Source organism: Papio anubis, chromosome 19 (genome assembly GCF_008728515.1).
Source record: "Papio anubis isolate 15944 chromosome 19, Panubis1.0, whole genome shotgun sequence".
Taxonomy (NCBI): Eukaryota; Metazoa; Chordata; class Mammalia; order Primates; family Cercopithecidae; genus Papio; species Papio anubis.
The window spans coordinates 41503620-41524209 of NC_044994.1; the positions used below are offsets into that span (position 1 = coordinate 41503620).

At 44.9% G+C, this 20590-nt stretch overlaps 1 protein-coding gene and 1 pseudogene across 4 annotated transcripts; one reads left to right on the top strand and one right to left on the bottom strand.

Annotated features, from left to right (window-relative positions):
* The first annotated feature begins 357 nt into the window (after nucleotides 1–357).
* LOC116271481 lies at nucleotides 358–883 on the top strand (annotated as a pseudogene).
* Nucleotides 884–12694: 11811 nt separating this feature from the next.
* Nucleotides 12695–20417, bottom strand: C19H18orf32 (chromosome 19 C18orf32 homolog). 4 transcript variants are annotated; one of them, XM_003914370.4, is made up of 3 exons: nucleotides 20328–20417; nucleotides 14624–14811; nucleotides 12695–13456 (listed from the first exon to the last, which is right to left on the bottom strand). In XM_003914370.4, exons 2-3 carry the CDS (start codon nucleotides 14786–14788, stop codon nucleotides 13391–13393), a joined length of 231 nt encoding a protein of 76 aa, XP_003914419.1. In that variant the 5' UTR covers nucleotides 14789–14811; nucleotides 20328–20417; the 3' UTR covers nucleotides 12695–13390. The 4 variants fall into 4 exon arrangements, with proteins under 4 accessions (XP_003914419.1, XP_003914418.1, XP_021785809.1 ...); XM_003914369.3 differs by having other exon boundaries at nucleotides 20164–20350; XM_021930117.2 differs by lacking the exon at nucleotides 20328–20417 and adding an exon at nucleotides 19633–20098.
* Nucleotides 20418–20590: the final 173 nt, after the last annotated feature.

A 20590-nucleotide genomic window follows, 5' to 3' on the forward strand; every position in this document is an offset into this window, starting at 1 on the left:
GGTAAGGAAGATCTTTTACCTTTTGCAATATACAGATACTTCTGAATTATCATTTTTTGAAAGAACATTTATTGTTCATTCCATAAATATTTAAGTATTGATTCTGAACCAGGCACTGCTATAGGTGCTGGGGATTCAACGTGTACTATTATTATAATAAAAATTACAATAGAAACACTGAGAATAGATGACAAATGATTAGGCTTTGAAACAGATTGCTTGAGTGTGTGACTGTCATTGATATTGATTTATTTTCCTTCAGATTGTTTAAAGTCTATCTTGAACGTCAACAGTTAAAAAGGCACCATTAAAAAATATCCACTGAAGGTCAGGAGGGATTTTTATACTATCTGTATTTTTAAAAATCTTCTACAGAGAACACACAGGTAGAACCTGGGCTTCTACAAGCCCAGGCAGTGGTGGAAAAGTGACGGGGCTGGAGGACACACCTAAACATGTGGAATCCCAATGCCGGGCAGCCAGGGCCAAATCCATATCCCCACAACATCGGGTACCCTGGAGGTTCCAATCCTGCCCACCCACCACCTATCCATCTACCCTTTCCCCCCGGCCCCTTTCCTCCTACCCCAGGAGCTCCCCAGGGCAATCCAGCTTTCCTCCCAGGTGGACCCCCCTCATCCTGTGCCACAGCCAGGGTATCCAACCCTCGGTTCCCTACCCTCCTCCACACCCACCGGCTGCCCCTGGAATGCCTCCTGCAAATCCCTTGGCTCCTGGCTTGGTTGGACCAGGCGTTGACAGTGGACAAAAAGATGCAGAAAAAAATGAAGCTCATAAAAAGATGCACAAGCACCACAAGCATGGCAAGCATTCCTCCTCCTCCTCTTCCTCCTCCTCTTCCAGCAGTGACTCTGGCTGAATACAGGCCCTGGACCCTTCCCTCAAGTCTCACCAGTTCTGCTCTCCCATCAAGCATCAGACACCACGTTGTACTGGGGGAAAGTAGCCCTTATGCTCCCCCGCTTCACCCCCACCGGAGCCTCACCCTGCTGTTGAGCCCTGAGTGGCTAGGGAAAATGGGAAGAGGATTGCCATGGCATGACCATCTTCTTGCTGCTTAGATAGATCACACAGCTAACGAGTTTAGCAGGGGAGCCATTTTTTGAAGATGATGAACTAAATGTTGAAGACAAGTTAAAAAAAAACCTTCTACAGTACGAACATATTAATGTATTACTTGCAGAATAAAATTAAAATTTAGGAAAGATGTGTTAAGTTTTAGAGAGCTGATTATGCTGCTGTTGTTTCTTTTTATAATTGTGAAACATACCATAAATGAAAAGAAATATATAACAGATGCACAATTAATTTTTTTTTAATTTCGATAGTTTTGGGGTTCAGGTGGTTTGGGGATACATGGATAAGTTCTTTAGTGATGATTTCTGAGATTTTAGTGCACCCATCACCTGAGTGTACCCTGCGCCCAATATATAGTTTTTTATTCCTCACCCCCCTCCCAACCTTCCCCACCAAGTCCCCAAAGTCCATTATATCATTCTTAGGCCTTTACAGCCTCCTAGCTTAGCTCCCACTTAAAAGTGAGAACATACAATATTTGTTTTTCCATTCCTGAGTTACTTCACTTAGAATAACGGCCTCCACCTCCATCCACGTTGCTGCAAAAGACATTATTTCATTCCTTTTTATGGCTGAGTAGTATTCCATGGTATATATATACCACATTTTCTTTATGTACTCATTGGTTGATGGGCACATAAGTTGGTTCCATATCTTTGCAATTGTGAAATGTGCTGCTATAAACATGGTTGTGCATGTCAGACAAACAGTTTAAAGGATAATACCCTCTAACATTCTGAGGCTAAAAACAATTACCCAACTAAGAAATGAAATAGGAACAATATCCTAGAAGCCCCCTCTGTGTTGATCCTGTGATCTTCTCTCTCTCTTCCCAGAGATAACCACCATCTTGACTTCTCTAATAACTCTCTAGATTTTTAGAAATTATTTGGCTACCTTTCTATATATCTCTAAATAATGTATTATTTAGCTTTGTCTGTTTTTGAATTATGTAAAAACAGAATCATTCAGTATGTATTATTCTATGACTTCCTTTTCTCCTCTCAAAATTCTTTTTGAGATTCACCCATGTGGATGCATGCATGCATCTAAGAATTCACTTTTTAAATTAATTTACGTTTTTATTGACTTACTTTGGTAAGCTGATGAATGTTAAGGGTATATCTAACATATGTATGTATTTATTTGTGTAACCACCACTGACATCAAGATAGAGAACATTTTTAGCACCCTAGAAAGCTTGCTTGTTCTTTCCAGTTACTATCCCACCATTCATACCTAAGCAACAAATAACCACCATTCATACCTAAAAAATAACTACCATTCATGCCTAAGCAACAATGGTTTTGAGTTATTTCATTTTTCACTGCTGCATAGTATTCCAGTATATGCATATTTTATATATGCATACATATATATATTTTTTCCTAAGCCAGAGTCTTGCTCTGTCACCCAGGCTGGAGTGCAGTGGCACAATCATGGCTCACTGCAGCCTTGAACTCCGGGTCTCAAGTGATCTCCCACCTCAGCCTTCTGAGTAGCTAGGACTTCAGGCACATACCTCCATTCCTGGCTATATTTTGTAAATTTGGATATAAAGTGATTCCTGATTGGCTCTTGGATCTCTGAATGAGGTTAGCTAAGCAAGCTTGCCCCCATTATTTTATTAACCTAAAATGACATGAGTCTACAGTTTACACATGGTATTTTTTGAAACTCACTTAAAACATCCTAACAGAGATTTATTGCACCAGTTTATTTAATCCTTCCTACTTTAGAAGGACTTTTTGGGGGATTTTTTGGGGGGGGGCTAACACAAACTGCTTCCAAGAATATTCTTCCACCTGTCTCCAGGTATACAGGTACACTATTTTCACTGGGATCTACACTCTAGGAAGGAGTAGCTGGATCGCAGTGTGTGAGCATGTTTTTGTTTTTGTTTTTGAGACGAAGTCTTGCTCGGTCACCCAGACTGGAGTGCAGTGGCACTGTCTCGGCTCACTGCAATCTCTGCCTCCTTGGTTCAAGTGATTCTCCTGCCTCAGCGTCCTGAGTAGCTGGGATTACAGGCACCTGCCACCACACCCGGCTAATTTTTGTATTTTTAGTAGAGATGTGGTTTCAACATGTGGGCCAGGCTGGTCTTGAACTCCTGACCTCAACTGATTCACCCACCTCAGCCTCCCAAAGTGCTGGGATTATAGGCATGAGCCACTGCGCCCAGCCGTGCATGTTTAACTTTACCAGATAATGCTGACAAAGCAGTTGTACCAATTTGCACTCCCACCAGCAGTACCCAAGAACTGCCTCTGCTCTTCATCCTCCCAACCTTCGATGTTTAATTTTAACCATTCTGGTAGTTTCTCATTAGGGTTCTAATTTGCATTTTTCTGATGAAACCTGTATCTTCATATTTATGCGCCTGTCTTGTTTCCTCTCCTATGTGAAATACACTATTTCTTTAACTGTCTTCCTCATGCCCCCTCCATCTGAAATGATTTCTAGTCATCTGATTTAGGGTCAGAAAAGACTATGCTGAGTGGCTCTCTAAATGACAAGATAACAAACTCTCCAGAGTTTAGAGTCAATAAAGCATAGGGGCATTAATAGATGGAACTATGACATTCCAATCCTCAGTGGGTTCCCAAGTAATTGAAGGACTGGAACAGTTTATCAGGAAAGGGGCCAAATTTGGTGGGCAGACTTCTATGATAGGCCCCTAGATTCCTGGACCGTGAAGCACAGGCACTTTCTCCCAAACATCAATCAAATACTCATCTAGGCCAGGCACAGTGGCTCATGCCTGTAATCCCAGCACTTTGGAAGGACAAGGCAGGTGGATCACCTGAGGTTGAGAGTTTGAGACCAGCCTGGCAAACGTGGTAAAGCCCCATCTTTACAAAAAATACAAAATTAGCAGGGCATGGTGGGGCATACCTGTAGTCCCAGCTACTCTGGAGGCTGAGGCAAGAGAATCACTTGAACCAGGAGGCAGAGGTTGCAGTGAGCCGAGATCTTACAACTGCACTCCAGCCTGGGTGACAGGGCAGGACTCTGTCTCATATAAATAATTAAATAAAATAAAAAATAAAAATACAAAAATCAGTCAGGCATGATGGTGCGTGCCTGTAGTCCCAGCTACTTGGGAGGCTGAGGCAGGAGAATCACTTGAACCTGGGAGGTGGAGGTTACAGTGAACTGAGATTGTGCCACTGCACTCAAGCCTGGGCGACAGGCTGGACAGACTCTGTCTCAGGGAAAAAAAAAGAAGAATGAAAATACTCACGTGGTCGCTGCTGTGAAGCGATTCTGCAGATACTGTATAATTAAGGTCCCAAATTAGTAGACCTTGGGAGGTTATCCAGTCACGCCTAATTTAATCACTCTGCCCTTTAAAAGGAGAGAATTTTCTAGCTGGTCCCAGAAGATTAGAAGGCAGAGAGATGTACTCCAGATGAGTTGGAAGAAAGGGAACATCGATGTGGGGAGCTGACCTTGGGGGACACGTGCTAAGGAACTGCGAGCAGCTTCTGGGAGCTAAGAGCAGACCCTGGCTGACTAGGAGGAAAACAGGACTACAAGGAAATGAATTCTGCTGACATCCAGTGAGCTTGGAGGAGGACCCTGAGCCCAGATGAGAACTGTGGACCTGGACCGCATCCTGATTTTAGCCTGGTGAAACCCTGAGCAGAGAATCCAACTAGACCATACCAGGACATCTGACCCCCCAAACTGGGAGGTAATAGATTTGGGTTGCTTTAAGCCCTTACATTTGTGGCAATTTGTTATGCAGCTATAGAAAACCAATGCACCAAGGAATTCTGGAACTAGACCTGCTGAATTATCAAGTCAGGGACAGGACCCTTGTGTAAAGTATAGACCTAGAGGAATCTTTGACATTGTTGTCAATGTGTACGGCGCCTTCTGAAATTGGGCAGCGCATGCTTAGCCCAATGCTTAGCCCAACTGTACACAGCACCCTTGCAGGAAACTTGACTCATGCCCTGTGAGAGCATCTGGGCTACCGCTTTTAACCTTTTTAGCCCTTAGTAAAAATGAGAGGATTGGTTTGAACATACCCTAAGGTCCAGATCAGCTCAACGTTTGGAGCATTTGGTATATTTTGTGAATCGTCTACCATACGCTGGCCCTTCACAGCTCATCTATAGTTGTTACTTTCTCAATTTCACCCTCTCCCTTCACTTGAAAAATCTTAAATTTATTTACATCTTCAATTTAAACTTACCGATATTCAACTCTCTGCCCAAATGCCTTCTGTTGTTTTTCTTAAAACCTTCCACGTTGTCAGTTCATAAGAACAAGTTTGCCTGTTGCCTTATTCTGTTTTCTGTTATTATAACAGTATCTGAAACTGGGTAGTTTATAAATCCAATTTATTTCTTAGAATTACAGAAGCTCAGAAGTCCCAGGTTGAGGGGCTACATCTGGTGAGGGCCCTCTTGCTGGTAAGGACCCTGCAGAGTCCCGAGGCAGTGCAGGACATCACATGGCCCAGTGTGCTAGCTCGGATTTTTTCCTATTTTGTCACTCAGGCTGGACTAGAGTGCCACGATCAGAGGTCATTGTAGCCTCAAACTCCTAGGCTCAAGCGATCCTCCTACTTCAGTCTCCTGAGTAGCTGGGATTACAGGAGGGTCCCACTATACCTAGATTATTTATTTATTTATTTGAGATGGAGTTTTGCTCTTGTTGGCCAGGCTGGAGTGCAATGGCGTGATCTTGGTTCACCACAACCTCCGCCTCCCTGGTTCAAGCAATTCTCCTGCCTCAGCCTCTTGAGTAGCTGGGATTACAGGCGCGTGCCACCACACCCAGCTAGTTTTGTATTTTTAGTAGAGACGGGTTTTTCCATGTTGGTCAGGCTAGTCTTGAACTCCCAACTGCAGGTGATCTGCTCGCCTTGGCCTCTCAAAGTGCTGGGATAACAGGCATGAGCCACCGTGCCTGGCGATAATTTATCCTTTATTTTTTGTAGAGAGATGTTTGTTTGTTTGTTTGTTTGTTGAGAAGGAGTCTCACTCTATCGCCAGGCTGGAATGCAATGGTGTGATCTTGGCTCACTGCAACCTCCGCCTCCCCAGTTCAAGCGATTCTCCTGCCTCATCCTCCTGAGTAGCTGGGACTATAGGCGCATGCCACCACACCCAGCTAATTTTTTGTATTTTTAGTAGAGATGGGGTTTCACTGTGTTGGTCAGGATGGTCTCGATCTCCTGACCTCATGATCCGCCTGCCTCAGCCTCCCAAAGTGCTGGAATTACAGGCGTGAGCCACCGTGCCCGGCCAAGACAGGGTCTTTTAATTTTTATATATTTTATTATTATTATTCTGAGACAGGGTTTCCCTCTGTTACCCAGGCTGAAGTGCAGTGGTGTAATCATAGCTCACTGTAGCCTCAAATTCTCAGGTTCCAGTGATTCCCCCTTCCTCAGCCTTTCAAGTAGCTAGGACCACAGGCATGCACCATTATGCCAGGTTAATTGTTTTATTTTTACTTTTTGTAGAGATGAGGGTCTCACTACGTTGCCCAGGCTGGTTTCAAACTCCTGGCCTCAAGCAATCCTCCTGCCTTGGCCTCCCAAAGGGCTTTAATTATAGGCGTGAGCCATGGTGCCCAGCCTTTTCCTTTTTTTTTTTTTTTTTTCTTGAGACAGTGTTTCACTCTGTAGCCTAGGCTGGACTGCAATGGCACGATCTGGGCTCACTGCAACCTCCACCTCCCGGGTTCAAGCAATTCTCCTGCCTCAGCCTCCCAAGTAGCTGGGACTACAGGCGCATGCCGCCACGCTTGGCTAATTTTCTGTTGTTGTTGTTGTTGTATTTTAGTAGAGATGGGGTTTCACCGTGTTGCCCAGGCTGGTCTCGAACTCCTGAGCTCAGGCAATCCTTCTGCCTCGGCCTCCCAAAGTGCTGGGATTACAGGCGTGAGCCACCATGCCTGGCACCTTTTCCTCTTCCTATAAAAGCTTCCAGTTCCACTCCTATGATAACCTGTTAATCTATTAACCCACTAATCCATGAATGAATTAATCTATTCATGAGGGCAGGGCTCTCATGACCCAATTATCTCTTGAGGGCTCTACCTCTCAATACTGCCACACTGGGGATTAAGTTTCAACATGAGTTTTGGAGGGGACATCCAAACCAAAGAACCTATAGTCTTTGCTTCTTTATTAAGGAACTGTTGCCATGTCAATAAATTTAGCTTTGAGGTTAGAACAAGCAAGTAGCTCCCTGTGGAGGAAACCATAAGAAAACTTTCCTCCATTTCCTCTTTGATTATGAGTGAACTAGGCTTAAGATCAGTCCCTGGGCAGGGCGCAGTGGTTCATGCCTGTAGTCCCAGCTACTTGGGAGGCTGAGACAAGAGGATCACTTCAGCCCAGGAGTTTGAGCCTGCAGTGAGCTATGATCGCGCCACTGCACTCCAGCCCCAGCAACAGAGTGAGACTCTGTCTCTAAAAAATAATAATAAATGAAAAGATCAGCAGTTGGAGTTTCTTTTTAATCCAGTTATTCTGTCAACATGCCAGTTCTGAATGGTCACTTTGAGGAAGTGCTGAGTCACCTATGTTTCCTAAGAAGGCAGCCTAGTAATGAAAAAAAAAAAGTGACGAAACCCAAGAGTTTTAGCCTTAAATAATTACCTGAGAAAATGAGTCTAACTCATAAAAAAAGACAGGAAATGCAGTTAACATTCACAAAGCAAAAATAAGTTGTTGAAAAGTAGGTAAATTAAAAAGTCATACAAGGTTAGCAAAATTAACTTTATTATATATTTTTTTGAGACAGGGTCTTGCTCTGTTGCCCTGGCTGGAGTACAGTGGCATGATCTTGGCTCACTGCAACTTCCGCCTCCCGGGCTTAAGCGATCCTCTCACCTCAGCCTCCAGAAACTTTAAAACAAGTTCACAAATACTGATTAGTCTAAACCCACCCTCTCCATTTCTGCCTAATTATTCCCAATAAGGTATTACTAACAATCAAGATATTAGTAGCTGTGGCGGCCGGGTCCAGTGGCTCACGCCTGTGATCCCAGCACTGCGGGAGGCCAAGGCGGGCGGATCACCAGAGGTTGGGAGTTTGAGACCAGCCTGACTAACATAGTGAAACCCCGTCTCTACTAAAAGTACAAAATTAGCTGGGCGTCGTGGTGCGCGCCTGTAATCCCAGCTACTTGGGAGGCTGAGGCAGGAGAAACGCTTGAACCTGGGAGGCAGAGGTTGCGGTGAGCAAGATCGCACCATTGCACTCCAGCCTGGACAACAAGAGCGAAACTCCATCTCAAAAAAAAAAAAAAAAAAAAAAAAAAAGGCATTGGTAGTTGTGATGGCTCCTTAAATAGTGTAAAGTATGACCTTGAAATCTTAGACTTGTCATTTACATATTTAAACTCCATTATTCTTTTTTTAAGACAGGGTCTTGCTCTGTGGTCTAGGCTAGAGTGCAGTGGCTTGATCACAGCTCACTGCAGCCTTTGACCTCCTGGGTTCAAGCAATCCTCCCACCTCAGCCTCCAGAGTAGCTGGGTCCACAGGTGCACACCACCATGCCTAGCTAAATTTTTTTATTTTTGGTGGTGAGGTCTCCCTATGTTGCCCAGGCTGGGATGCTGTTTTTCTTTTTCTTTTTTTTTTTTTTGAGACAGTCTTGCTCTGTTGCCTAGGCTGGAGTGCAGTGGTGCGATCTCAGCTCACTGCAACCTCTGCTTCCTGGTTTCAAACGATTCTCATGTCTCAGCCTCTGGAATAGCTGGGATTACAGGTGTGCACCACTATGCCCAACTAATTTATATATTTTTAGTAGAGACAGGGTTTCACCATGTTGGCCAGGCTGGTCTTGAACTCCTGGCCTCAAGTGATCTGCCTGCCTTGGCCTCCCAAAGTGCTGGGATTACAGGTGTGAGTCACCGCATCTGGTGGATCCTGTTTTCTTGACTATATTTCATGTTTATATAGATCAGATAGGTTCGTGTGTGTGAAACACCCCTGCACAGTGCAGGCACAATGTGTTTAACAAATGGTAACTCTTACTAAAAAGGCAGCCCTGACCTTCACACAGACAGATGTTGATATTTTAGGGCAAAGAAACAGTGGTATCAAACAGTGGCTACCAACTCCAGCCCATGGATAACGGATAAAAGCTTTTACCAATCAGCCTTTAAAATAAGAAAAATATGAATAAAATAATGAATTTTTCATAAAATTAACACTTTTCATAAGCTTATTCAAACTAATGGCTATTTTTATCCACTATTCCCATGTTCTTTTGGTATCAAACTGTCTTCTATGAAATACTGGTAATAAATTGTAGCTTTTTGATATACTCCTGCTTGGAAAAATCAAAAGTTGGCAATTACATACTAGCCACCCCAATCCTGCTTTTAAAATGTTGCTAGTATGAAAACTACGACTGGGAACCAGTTTTCTAGAGAGCGAGACTTGTTAGAAATGAGAAAGGCCGCCGGGCGCGGTGGCTCAAGCCTGTAATCCCAGCACTTTGGGAGGCCGAGACGGGCGGATCATGAAGTCAGGAGATCGAGACCATCCTGGCTAACCCGGTGAAACCCCGTCTCTACTAAAAATATACAAAAAAAAACTAGCCGGGCGAGGTGGCGGGCGCCTGTAGTCCCAGCTACTCGGGAGGCTGAGGCAGGAGAATGATGTAAACCCGGGAGGCGGAGCTTGCAGTGAGCTGAGATCCGGCCACTGTGCTCCAGCCTGGGCGACAGAGCGAGACTCCGTCTCAAAAAAAAAAAAAAAAAAAAAAAAGAAATGAGAAAGGCCTTAGGAGACCCGTAGCTCTCTGGAAAACGGGCTTAAATAAATTGGAATCATCCTGGGGACACTCCAAAATTATCCATACTCAACCTCCTAAAAGTATTGAATTAGAAAACTGCTGTGCTACAGAAAAAAATGAGGGATAAACCAAGAAGGAAGAGGATAGGGAATCTAGAAACAAGGTATCCAACACAGGAGGGTGGCAACAGCAAGTCCCTAGGACTGCAGTGTGCACCAGGTCTAGGCAACAGCTAGGCAAGACAGGTGTATGGGGAGAAGGTAAACTGGTCACTCCAGGAAGACACCACCTGTATATGAAAAGGGATGCAATCACAGTGCATTAACCTGTGCAGTGAGCAATAGTGCATGCTCATTCTCCCAGGCAGTGTCCCAGCAAGCCAGACAGCACTCTTGAGAGGGAGCAGTAGTCCAGAACCAGTAACAGAAATACCACCATCCCTGGGCCCAAAAGGGCAGGAGGAAGGACAGGTTAGGAAAAAGAAAGGAGTCAGGTGGAGTTGGCTGCCTCGAGTGTTCCTCGAGGTGCACTGTCTTCTGGCTGAGGAACAGCTGGCTTGAAGTGACCTTGCAGAGAGGGCCAAGGGAATCAACACTCTGCCTTCATTCTCCTCCCTCCCTCTATCTCCTGCTATGGATCCCTGTTGACCGAACCCAGCAGAACCCAGAGGCATGGTAAGCCTGTTGATGTCTATACAGCTTCCTTGGGCTGAAAAGCAGGATGAGGGGAGCAGAGACTTGCAGGGGCAAATGAAAGACACCTGGCACACTCATGCTATGCACACTGATGACGTAAGCAAAATGTATAAAAGCACATTGGGAGGATGTGTGGGAGAAGCAGAGACAGTGTAAGATAGCTGTATCTCAACCATGACAGAAAACAATGTCTAAAGTTGATGGCTCAAAAAATAACAGTATAGCTAGGCAGTGGCTCATGCCTGTAATCCCAGCACTTTGGGAGGCTGAGGCAAGAGGATCACTTTGAGGCCAGGAGTTTGAGACTAGCTTGGGCAACAGGGCAAGACCCCATCTCTACAGAAAACACAAAAATTGGCCAGACATCGTGGCACACACCTTAGTTCTAGCAACTCAGGAGGCTGAGGTGGGAGGATTTTGAGCCCAGGAGTTGGAGGCTGTAGTGAGTTATGATCATGCCACTGCACTCCAGCCAGCCTGGGTGAGAGACCCCGTCTCAAAAAATGAAATGTTTATATGTATTATTTATAAATATGGAGATAAACTTTAAAAATCCACAGCTCAATAGGTAAAACCTCTGGGGAGCAAAGAAGTAGGGACAATTAGAAATGTTGTAATACTAATTTTTTAAAAAATGATGTGTGGGGCCGGGCGCGGTGGCTCACACCTGTAATCCCAGCACTCTGGGAGGCCAAGGTGGGCGGATCACAAGGTCAGGAGATCAAGACCATCCTGGCTAACACGCTGACACCCCATCTCTACTAAAAATACAAAAAATGATCTGGGCATGGTGGTGGGCGCCTGTAGTCCCAGCTGGTCAGGAGGCTGAGGCAGGAGAATGGTGTGACATGAACCCGACAGGCGGGGCTTGCAGTGAGCCGAGATCGCGCCACTGTACTCCAGCCTGGACAACAGAGCGAGATTCCAGCTCAAAAAAAAAAAAAATGATGTGTGGGCCAGGTGCAGTAAGTAGCTCATGCCTGTAATCCTAGCACTTTGGGAGGCCCAAGTGGAGGATCACTTGAGCCCAGGAGTTCGAGATCAGTCCAGGCAATATGACAAAACCCTGTCTCTACAAAAGAATACAAAAAACATTAGCTGGGTGTGGTGGTGTGCCGCTGTAGTCCCAGCTACTTGAGAGGCTAAGGTGAGAGGATCACTTCAGGACCAGAGGTCGAGGCTGTAGGGAGCTGTGATCATGCTGTCGCAGTCCAGCTTGAGTGACAGAGTGAGATCCTGTCTCAAAAATAAATAAATAAATAAAAATGATGTGTGTATTTAGGAATAAATTAATTTTCAAAAAGTTGTTAGAAGGTTACACACAAAACAAACTGGGGCAGACTCTGGACGCACTGCCTATGAGTTAGCCTTGCACCACAAGGAGAAACAGTGTCCAGGAAAAGGCTGCTGTCTAAAAACAAACCATACGATGAAAAAAAACAATTGATTACCTCTGTGGAGCTGGAATAAGGGAATGAGAGTTGAGAAAAAACATTCGCTTTTCATTTAGGATGCTCTTGCATTGTTTTACTATACATACCTGTTATTTTTATAATACCATTTATACCTTAAAAAAGTGTATTTGCTAATGAGAATTTATCTTATCCCTCAGGTGGCTTTGGACATAAAAGCTAAGACCTGCTGATTTATATGATTTATATCAAATAAAGTCCAAGGTAAGTCAGTGACTTGACCAGACACAGAACTTAACAGAGCCTGAGTTAGGACCCGGACTCCACTGGGGACCCAAGGGCAGGAGTCCCTTTTAATCTTTCCCAGCTTCAGAGGGAACAAAAAATATAGATAAAGATGCATCTCATCCTCTTTGAATATTTACAGGTCCCTACACTGAGTTTTCAAAGCCCAAGATAAAAATCACATAGTGCCCAGGTCCAGACCCAGGCCCAGCCAGCCATATGAGTGAGCCCAGAACAGCACAGAACTGCCCAGTCGAGTCACTGCTGCTGAAAACCACTGAATTTTGGAGTGTCTTCTTAGGCAACAGTGGTAACTGTTGTCCCACCACCACACAGATCCCATCACAACATCCAAATTCTGCCTTCCGACATAGTGAAAAATTTCCCTTTTGAATATTTAAGTAGACTTTAAAAGAAAAAGAACTACCAGTTAAACTGAATGTTTAATACATTTGTAGGAACAGAAGAAATGCAGTAAGGATTAACATTTTATAATTACATTAGACATTTATGTAAAAGATGTTTCATTTTTCAAAGAAGTTTCCCCTTTTTCCCTATCTTTTTTTATCTTCCTTAGAGCAATAAATAGTAATTACCACATTTGTGGACAAGCTGCTCCACTGTGTTGGACAGTAATTATTATATCTTTATGTTTCACATCATTATTACCTCCCAAGATTCTACCTGCATTTCCCTGCAGTTTCACTGGACTGTTTCACAATAAAATTGTACTCCACTCAAATTAGAAGAGCCCAAAGAAAGTAGAGCAAACAGCAGTCAAATTCCTATGAATTAGATGGAGAACCAAGTATTTTAAAGTGCTGATTTAGTAACATAATGTCTACTGGCACAAACCTTCTATTTAATCATATTATTCAAACAGCAATAACAAATGAAAGCTACATTAATGAAAAAGGAACTTAGGAATGAGGTCATTAAATATAACTAACTACATTTTAAATACAGATATCATGTATTTCCTGATTAGTATCAGGTAAATATCTAGACTCCTATCCTGAATTCCGGTCTCAAGATAAAAAGGTCAGAGACAGTTACAAGGAAGATGTTTCATATTATCAGGTCCATTTTTTAAATGATGAGGTCCTTTAGGAAAACTGCTTTAGTCTTTCTTTTTATCAGAGATTTCTGTTGGTCCTTTTGTTGGTAATCCATTCATGTCTGCACCCTAAAACGAAAAAGCATTTTAGAAATCATTATAACAAGCCGGGTGTGGTGGCTTATGCCGGTAATCCCAGCACTTTGGGAGGCTGAGGCAGACGGATCACCAAGTCAGGAGATCGAGACCATCCTGGCCAACATGGTGAAACCCCGTCTCTACTAAAAATACAAAAATTAGCTGAGTGTGGTGGCACGTGCCTGTAATCCCAGCTACTCAGGAGGCTGAGGCAGGATAATCACTTGAACCTGGGAGGTGGAGGTTGTGGTGAGCCGAGATTGTGCCACTGCACTCTAGCCTGGTGACAGAGCGAGACTCCATCTCAAAAACAAAACAAAACAAAACAAAAAAAGAAATTATTACAACAAAAGAGACTAAGAGACATTCTCTCTCTCTTTTTTTTTTTTTTGAGATGGAGTTTCATTCCTGTCACCCAGCCTAGAGTGCAGTGATGTGATCTCAGCTCACTGTAACCTCTGCTGCCCAGGTTCAAGCGATTCTCCCGCCTAGCCTCCTGAGTAGCTGAGATTACAGGCGCCCACCACTGCGCCTCACTAATTTTGGTATTTTTAGTACAAATGGGATTTCACCATGTTGGCCAGGCTGGTCTTGAACTCCTGACCTCAGGTGATCAACCCATCTTGACCTCCCAAAGTGCTGGGATTACAGGTGTGAGCTACTGCGCCAGGCTGAAGAAACATTGTCTTTAAAGACAGACAACAAGCTCCAGAGTGAAAATATTTTGTTTCCAGAAATGGGCAGGGTGGCTAAATTAGTGCAGCTGAGTACAAAGTTGAATCTAAAAAAGCACCAATTCTAAAGACAACAGAGTTGTCCACTCATTTAAAAAAAATTTTTTTTAAATCTCCATGATCCTTCTAATTAAATCTCTTACCAAAGTTATCAATCGGTGAAACTGGATTGTATTAGTATAATCTCTCCTCATCCATTAGCTATTTACTATCACACTTATCAGTCAGGAAATACTGGTTATCATTTTGGCCAAAGGACAAATGCATTAATCAGAGGCCTACTTTAAAACTTTAATTTAAGCCAAATGTTAGACAAACTATTGAAGCTTCTGGTTCTAAAACTTGTCTTTCCAAAATCTAAGTGTTTCACCCAAGTACCACCCCTGTTCACTGCTCATAATTCAAGACATGTGAATATTCTTACCTTACAGTCCACTTTGCCTTTGTTTGGATCGTTGGATTCTTGTATTGCTTTCTTAGGCCATATACGGCCAACGAAGGGGGAAATCAGAGGATATATGTATGGCTCCAGGAATTTTTTGTAGATCCAGAGCAGAACTGGAATGACGATACAAGGAATGCACACCATTTTCCCGAGCTTGAGCTCTTCAACTGTTGATATATATGAAGAAAAAAATCAGTTCATCACAGATTAGTAACTGAAGGAATTTACCAAAATTAAGATATCTGAAAGGGGACAGATGTGGTGGCTCACGCCTGTAATCCCAGCACTTTGGGAGGCAAGAGGATAGCTTGAGCCCAGGAGTTTGAAACCAACTTGCACAACGAGTGAGATCCTGCCTCTACAAGATCAAAAAATTAGCTGGGCATGGTGGCGTACTCCTATGGTCCCAGCTACATAAGTGCTAAATAAAAAGCTGCTATCTACAAGGTAAAGAAATAGGCCAGGTGCAGTGGCTCATGCCTGTAATCCCAGCACTTTGGGAGGCTGAGGCGGGCGGATCATGGGGTCAGGAGTTTGAGACCAGCCTGGCCAACATGGTGAAACCCTGTCTCTACTAACAATACAAAAATCAACCGGGCATAGTGGCGTGCGCCTGTAATCCCAGCTACACAAGAGGCTGAGGCAGGAGAGTTGCTTGAACCTGGGAGGCAGAAGCTGCAGTGAGCCGAGATCCCAACACTACACTCCAGCCTGGGTGACAGAGCAAGACTCCATCTCAAAATAAAGAAATAATAGGTGGTAGGCATGGAAATAATAATGAGGTGCCTGCCTCCAAACTTCCAGTCGCTGCTCCCTAATTATGAATTTGATGATACAGGAAAGACAACAACGTTTAGTAGGTGCTAGGCAGTTTACATATATCAACTCATTTAATCCTCAAAACAATCAGTGAGGTTGGGTGCCTTTGCTGCTATCTCTATTTAGAGTTTTAAAAATGGGTCGGGCATGGCAGCTCACGCCTGTAATCCCAGCACTTTTGGAGGCTGAGGTGGCCAGATCACCTGAGGTCGGGAGTTTGAAACCAGCCTAACTAACATGGTAAAACCCCGTCTCTACTAAAAATACAAAATTAGCCAGGTGTGGCGGTGCATGCCTGTAATCCCAGCTACTCAGGAGGCTGAGGCAGGAGAATCACTTGAACCCGGGAGGCAGAGGTTGCAGTGAGCCGAGATTGTGCCATTGCACTCCAGCCTGGGCAACAAGAGTGAAACTCTATCTCAAAAAAAAAAAAAAAAAAGAAACAAAAACATTAAATTCAGTATTATGACTTATATTCCATTTCAGTGTGGAGTGGACATTGCGTGAATTAACTCCCAAGTCCTAATCTTCGGGGACTGACAATATCAATTAGCCAAACCTACAACGCTGATGGTAAATCCTGCAATACGAAACTTAACAAGACATTACTTTGCAAGACCTCTAGGCTGCAAATCAGCTGGCCTTTCCCAGGCAACAACTCTCCTTTGATATATTTTGCTTTTATTTTTAAGAACATAATTTAAGGTGTATCAAGTAATAAAAAAAAATTTTATTGACTGAGTGCGGTGGCTCATGCCTGTAGTCCCAGCAGTTTGGGAGGCTGAGGTGAGCGGATCATGACGTCAGGAGTTCAAGACCAGCCTGACTAACATAGTGAAACCCTGTCTCTACTAAAAATACAAAATTTAGTGGGGTGTGGTGGCGGGCACCTGTAGTCCCAGCTACTTGGGGGGCTGAGGCAGGAGAATCACTTGAACCCAGGAGTTGGAGGATGCAATGAGCCGAGATCGCGCCACTGCACTCCAGCCTGGGCAACAAAGCGAGACTCCGTCTCAAACAAAACAAAACAAAACAAATTTATTTAGTATTATCATATGTTCTGAGTAAATTATCTATTTCCAAAAAACACCCATGCTGACCTTGTTGGTACATGGCTGTAATCCTAGCTACTTGAAAGATGAAGGTGGGAAGATTGCTTCTTTGTTGTTGTTGTTTTTTAAGACCCTTCTCACTCTGTTGCCCAGGCTGGACTGCAGTGGCACCACTGTGGCTTACTGCAGCCTGGGCTCAAGTGATCCTCCCACCTCAGCCTCCCGAGTTTGTTGATTTTAAGAAGTTCCAACATAATTTCTAATCATCAAGGAAATTAATGGTGTTAATTTGTTTTGAGACAAGGTCTTGCACTGTCACCCAGGCTGGAATGCAGTAGCACAATCATCACTGCAACCCTGAACTTCTGAGCCTAAGTAATTAGCCACAATGCCTGGCTAATTTTAGAAAATTCTTTTAGAGATGGGTCTTACTGTGTCGCCAAGGCTGGTCTCAAACTCCTGGCCTTCAAGTGATCCTCCTGCCTCAGTGTTCTGGGTTGCTCAGATTACAGGTGTAAGCCACCATGCCAGGCTCAGGAGGATCACTTGAACCCAGAAGTTCAAGGCTGCAGAGAGCTACAATCATGCCACTGCACTCCAGCCTGGGCAACAGTGCAGACTTTGTCTCAAAACTAACTAACACCAATGCATTCTTAAATGGATTAGAACGTAGGAGCTTCTGCTAAATCAAAGCAATTTCTTGAAGAAGAACCAATACTTGTTCCATAATATATTATTACACCAAATGATCTCTTAAATTTACAAGACTTTTTAATCTTGTAAAAACCTTTTAAGAGGGTCTTAAAAAGAAAGAAAGAAGCTTTCGAACAGTGCATAAGGCTGATAATTTACCATGTTAAGATTTCTTATTTTCAGGCCGGGAGTGGTGGCTCACGTCTGTAATCCCAGCACTTTGGGAAGCTAAAGCAGGTGGATCACTTGAGGTCAGGAGTTCAAGACCAGACTGGCCAACAATGGTGAAATCCTGTCTTTACTAAAAATACAAAAATTAGCCGGGCGAGGTGGTGGGTGCCTGTAATCCCAGATACTCGGGAGGCCTAGTCACCTAGGATTGCTTGAAACCAGGAGATGGGCCAGGCGCGGTGGCTCAAGCCTGTAATCCCAGCACTTTGGGAGGCCGAGACGGGCGGATCACGCAGGTCAGAGATCGAGACCATCCTGTCTAACACGGTGAAACCCCGCCTCTCTACTAAAAATACAAAAAACGAAAGCCGGGCGAGGTGGCGGGCGCCTCTGTAGTCCCAGCTACTCGGGAGGCTGAGGCAGGAGGAATGGCGTGAACCCGAGGCGGAGCTTGCAGTGAGCCGAGATCTGGCCACCGTATTCCAGCCTGGGCGCATAAAGCAAGACTCTGTCTCAAAAAAAAGGCCGGGCGCTGTGGCTCGCCTGTAATCCCAGCACTTTGGGAGGCCGCAGGACGGCGGATCACGAGGTCGGAGATCGAGACCATCCCATAATCCCGGTGAAACCCCCGGCCTCTCTACTAAAAAATACAAAAAAACTAGCCGGGCGAGGTGGAGGACACCTGTAGTCCCAGCTACTCGGGAGGCTGAGGCAGGAGAATGGCGTAAATTCAGGAGGCAGAGCTTGCAGTGAGCTGAGATCCCGCCACTGCACTCCAGCCTGGGTGACAGAGCAAGACTCCGTCTCAAAAAAAAAAAAAGAAACCAGGAGATGGAGGTTGCAGTGAGCCAAGATCGCGCCACTGCACTCCAGCCTGGGTGACAGAGCAAAACTCCGTCTCAAAAAAAAAAAAAAGATTTTCAAAATATTGCAAATTACATAGCATCTGCTGGCAAATGAGTCAGCACCATCACTATGCTAAGGCATTTTAAAATTATTCACAACACAGGTAAACAGTGGTATAGATAATCCAATCTGAATGTGTCTTTGAAATGAATTACAAGCAAGAGCTATAAACAAGAATGTAAATTGAGGTTGGGTGCCGTGGCTCACGCCTGTAATCCCAGCACCTCGGGAGGCTGAGGCGGGCAGATCACCTGAGGTCAGGAGTTTGAAACCAGCCTGGCCAACATGACAAAACCCCGTCTCTACTAAAAATACAAAAATTAGCCAGGTGTGATGGTGGGCGCCTGCAATCCCAGCTACTGGGGAGGCTGAGGCAGGAGAATTGCTTAAACCTGGGAGGCGGAGGTTGCAGTCAGCTGAGATCGTGCCATTGCACTTCAGCCTGTGTGAGAAGAGCAAAACTCTGTCTCAGAAAAAAAAAAGGCAATTGATTTTTATTTTTTTGAGACAGGGTCTTGCTCTGTTGCTCAAGCTAAAGCGCAGTGGCTCAAACATACCACTTGTGTTCAGAGTTCACTGCAGCCTTGACTTCTCGGACTCAAGCCATCCCCCTTCCTCGGCCTCCTGAGTAGGCAGGCCTACAGGCCCCCGCCACTATGCCCGACTAATTTTTTTAATTTTTAGTAGAGATGAGGTCTCACTGTGTTGCATATGCTGATCTTCAAGTCCTGAGCTCAAGTGATCCTCCCACTTAGGCCTCCCAAAGTGCTGAGATTACCGGATCCCGGCCTAATTTTTTTTTTTTTTTAATAATTAGCCAGGAGTGGTGGCACGCGCCTGCAGTCCCAGCTACTTGTGGAGCTGAGGAAGGAGAACCGCTTGTGCCCGGGAAAGCAGCAGCTGCCGTGAGCTATGATGGCCCACTGCACTCCAGCCTGGGCCACAGAGGCAGACCCTGTCTCAAGATTGAAAAAAAAAGTTGTAACCTGTCCAAAGTTCTCACAGAGGGTAACTGGTAACTAGAGCTGGCTAAGATCATTATTTCCAGTTCTGGTTTTCCTCAATGCTCTTGCCTTTTCCTCTTCCAAAAACACAATGGTCTTGTTTTTACCAAACTTTCCAAACCAACTAAACCCCTTCAAAACAACTGGTAATGTTACCAGTAATGGTTTAGTGACCGACAGGCCCTCCATCAAAAAGATTCATTTTTACTTCTGCAATTGTGTTTTAAGTAAGTTCGCACACAGTATGGTGTACATAAACTCTCGAGAACAAATACTACTAATCACTTATTCCACAATTATGGCTTTTAAGAGACTTTTTAGCTCTCTTCAGAATGAAGCCTACTTGTATCTTATCTTTTAATCTTCATAATTCTTCGGTAAGATATTTTACTTCACACATGTGGAAACTGGGTCAGAAAAGTCTAGAAGGTGGCTAGGAGATATTATTATTTTAATTATTCGCTCCAAGCCAACGAAGCGAGCAAAATGGATTAAAGCTGTTGCACAGGAATCTTCTTTCACTCGACTTCAAGTTCAGACAATAGAGCAGACAGTTAAAAGTCTGAGGCTCCATCCGAAATAGGTCAGGCAACACAGGGAAAGCCACCTTCCTCCAAATCATCCAGTAGAGCATGTAATCTTAGTGGAGACAGAGGGAGCGGGGACAGGTTGAGTCAATGACAATGACTGAAAAGAGGGAATAGAGGCCTAATGGTGAAGGTAACAGAAGGGATGTGAAACCGATACTTGGCCACGGAAAAGAACAAAATCAGTATAAACCATCGGAGAGGCAAATCCAAGCCCCGAGGGCGCCGGTGGTGGACAAGGAACACACGGGGAGGGGAGGACGGCGGAGCGCGCGTGCGGAAGGTACCCTGAGAGAGAAGGCGGGCACCGCGGAGGCCGGCGGGCCGCGACCGCCGAGGAGGGAGGAGGCAGGAGGCCGCGCACTGGCTAGGACTCTGCGAGCGCGGCCCGGGCTGGGCCTGCGGAGCAGCTACAAAGCCCAACCCAGGCCGCTAGCCGGGACACACTCACCCGCGACGGCGGAAACGCAGCTGACAATGTCCGCACTTCCGGAGGGAGGGACGAGCCGCAGCCGAGCCAATGGGCGCCCTCAAGGGGGACGACAAAGGCGCGCCTGCGTCAGCTCCGGGGCGCACGGCACGCAGCAGTGTTGCCCATGGGGATGCGGCAGGACTTCCGGCTCTGCGTCCTGCAGGTAACGCGCAAGTCCTGCATCTCCCAGGTACCCAACTGAAAGCTCCGCTCCGGGAAGAAAGCCTGACCTGACTACTGCG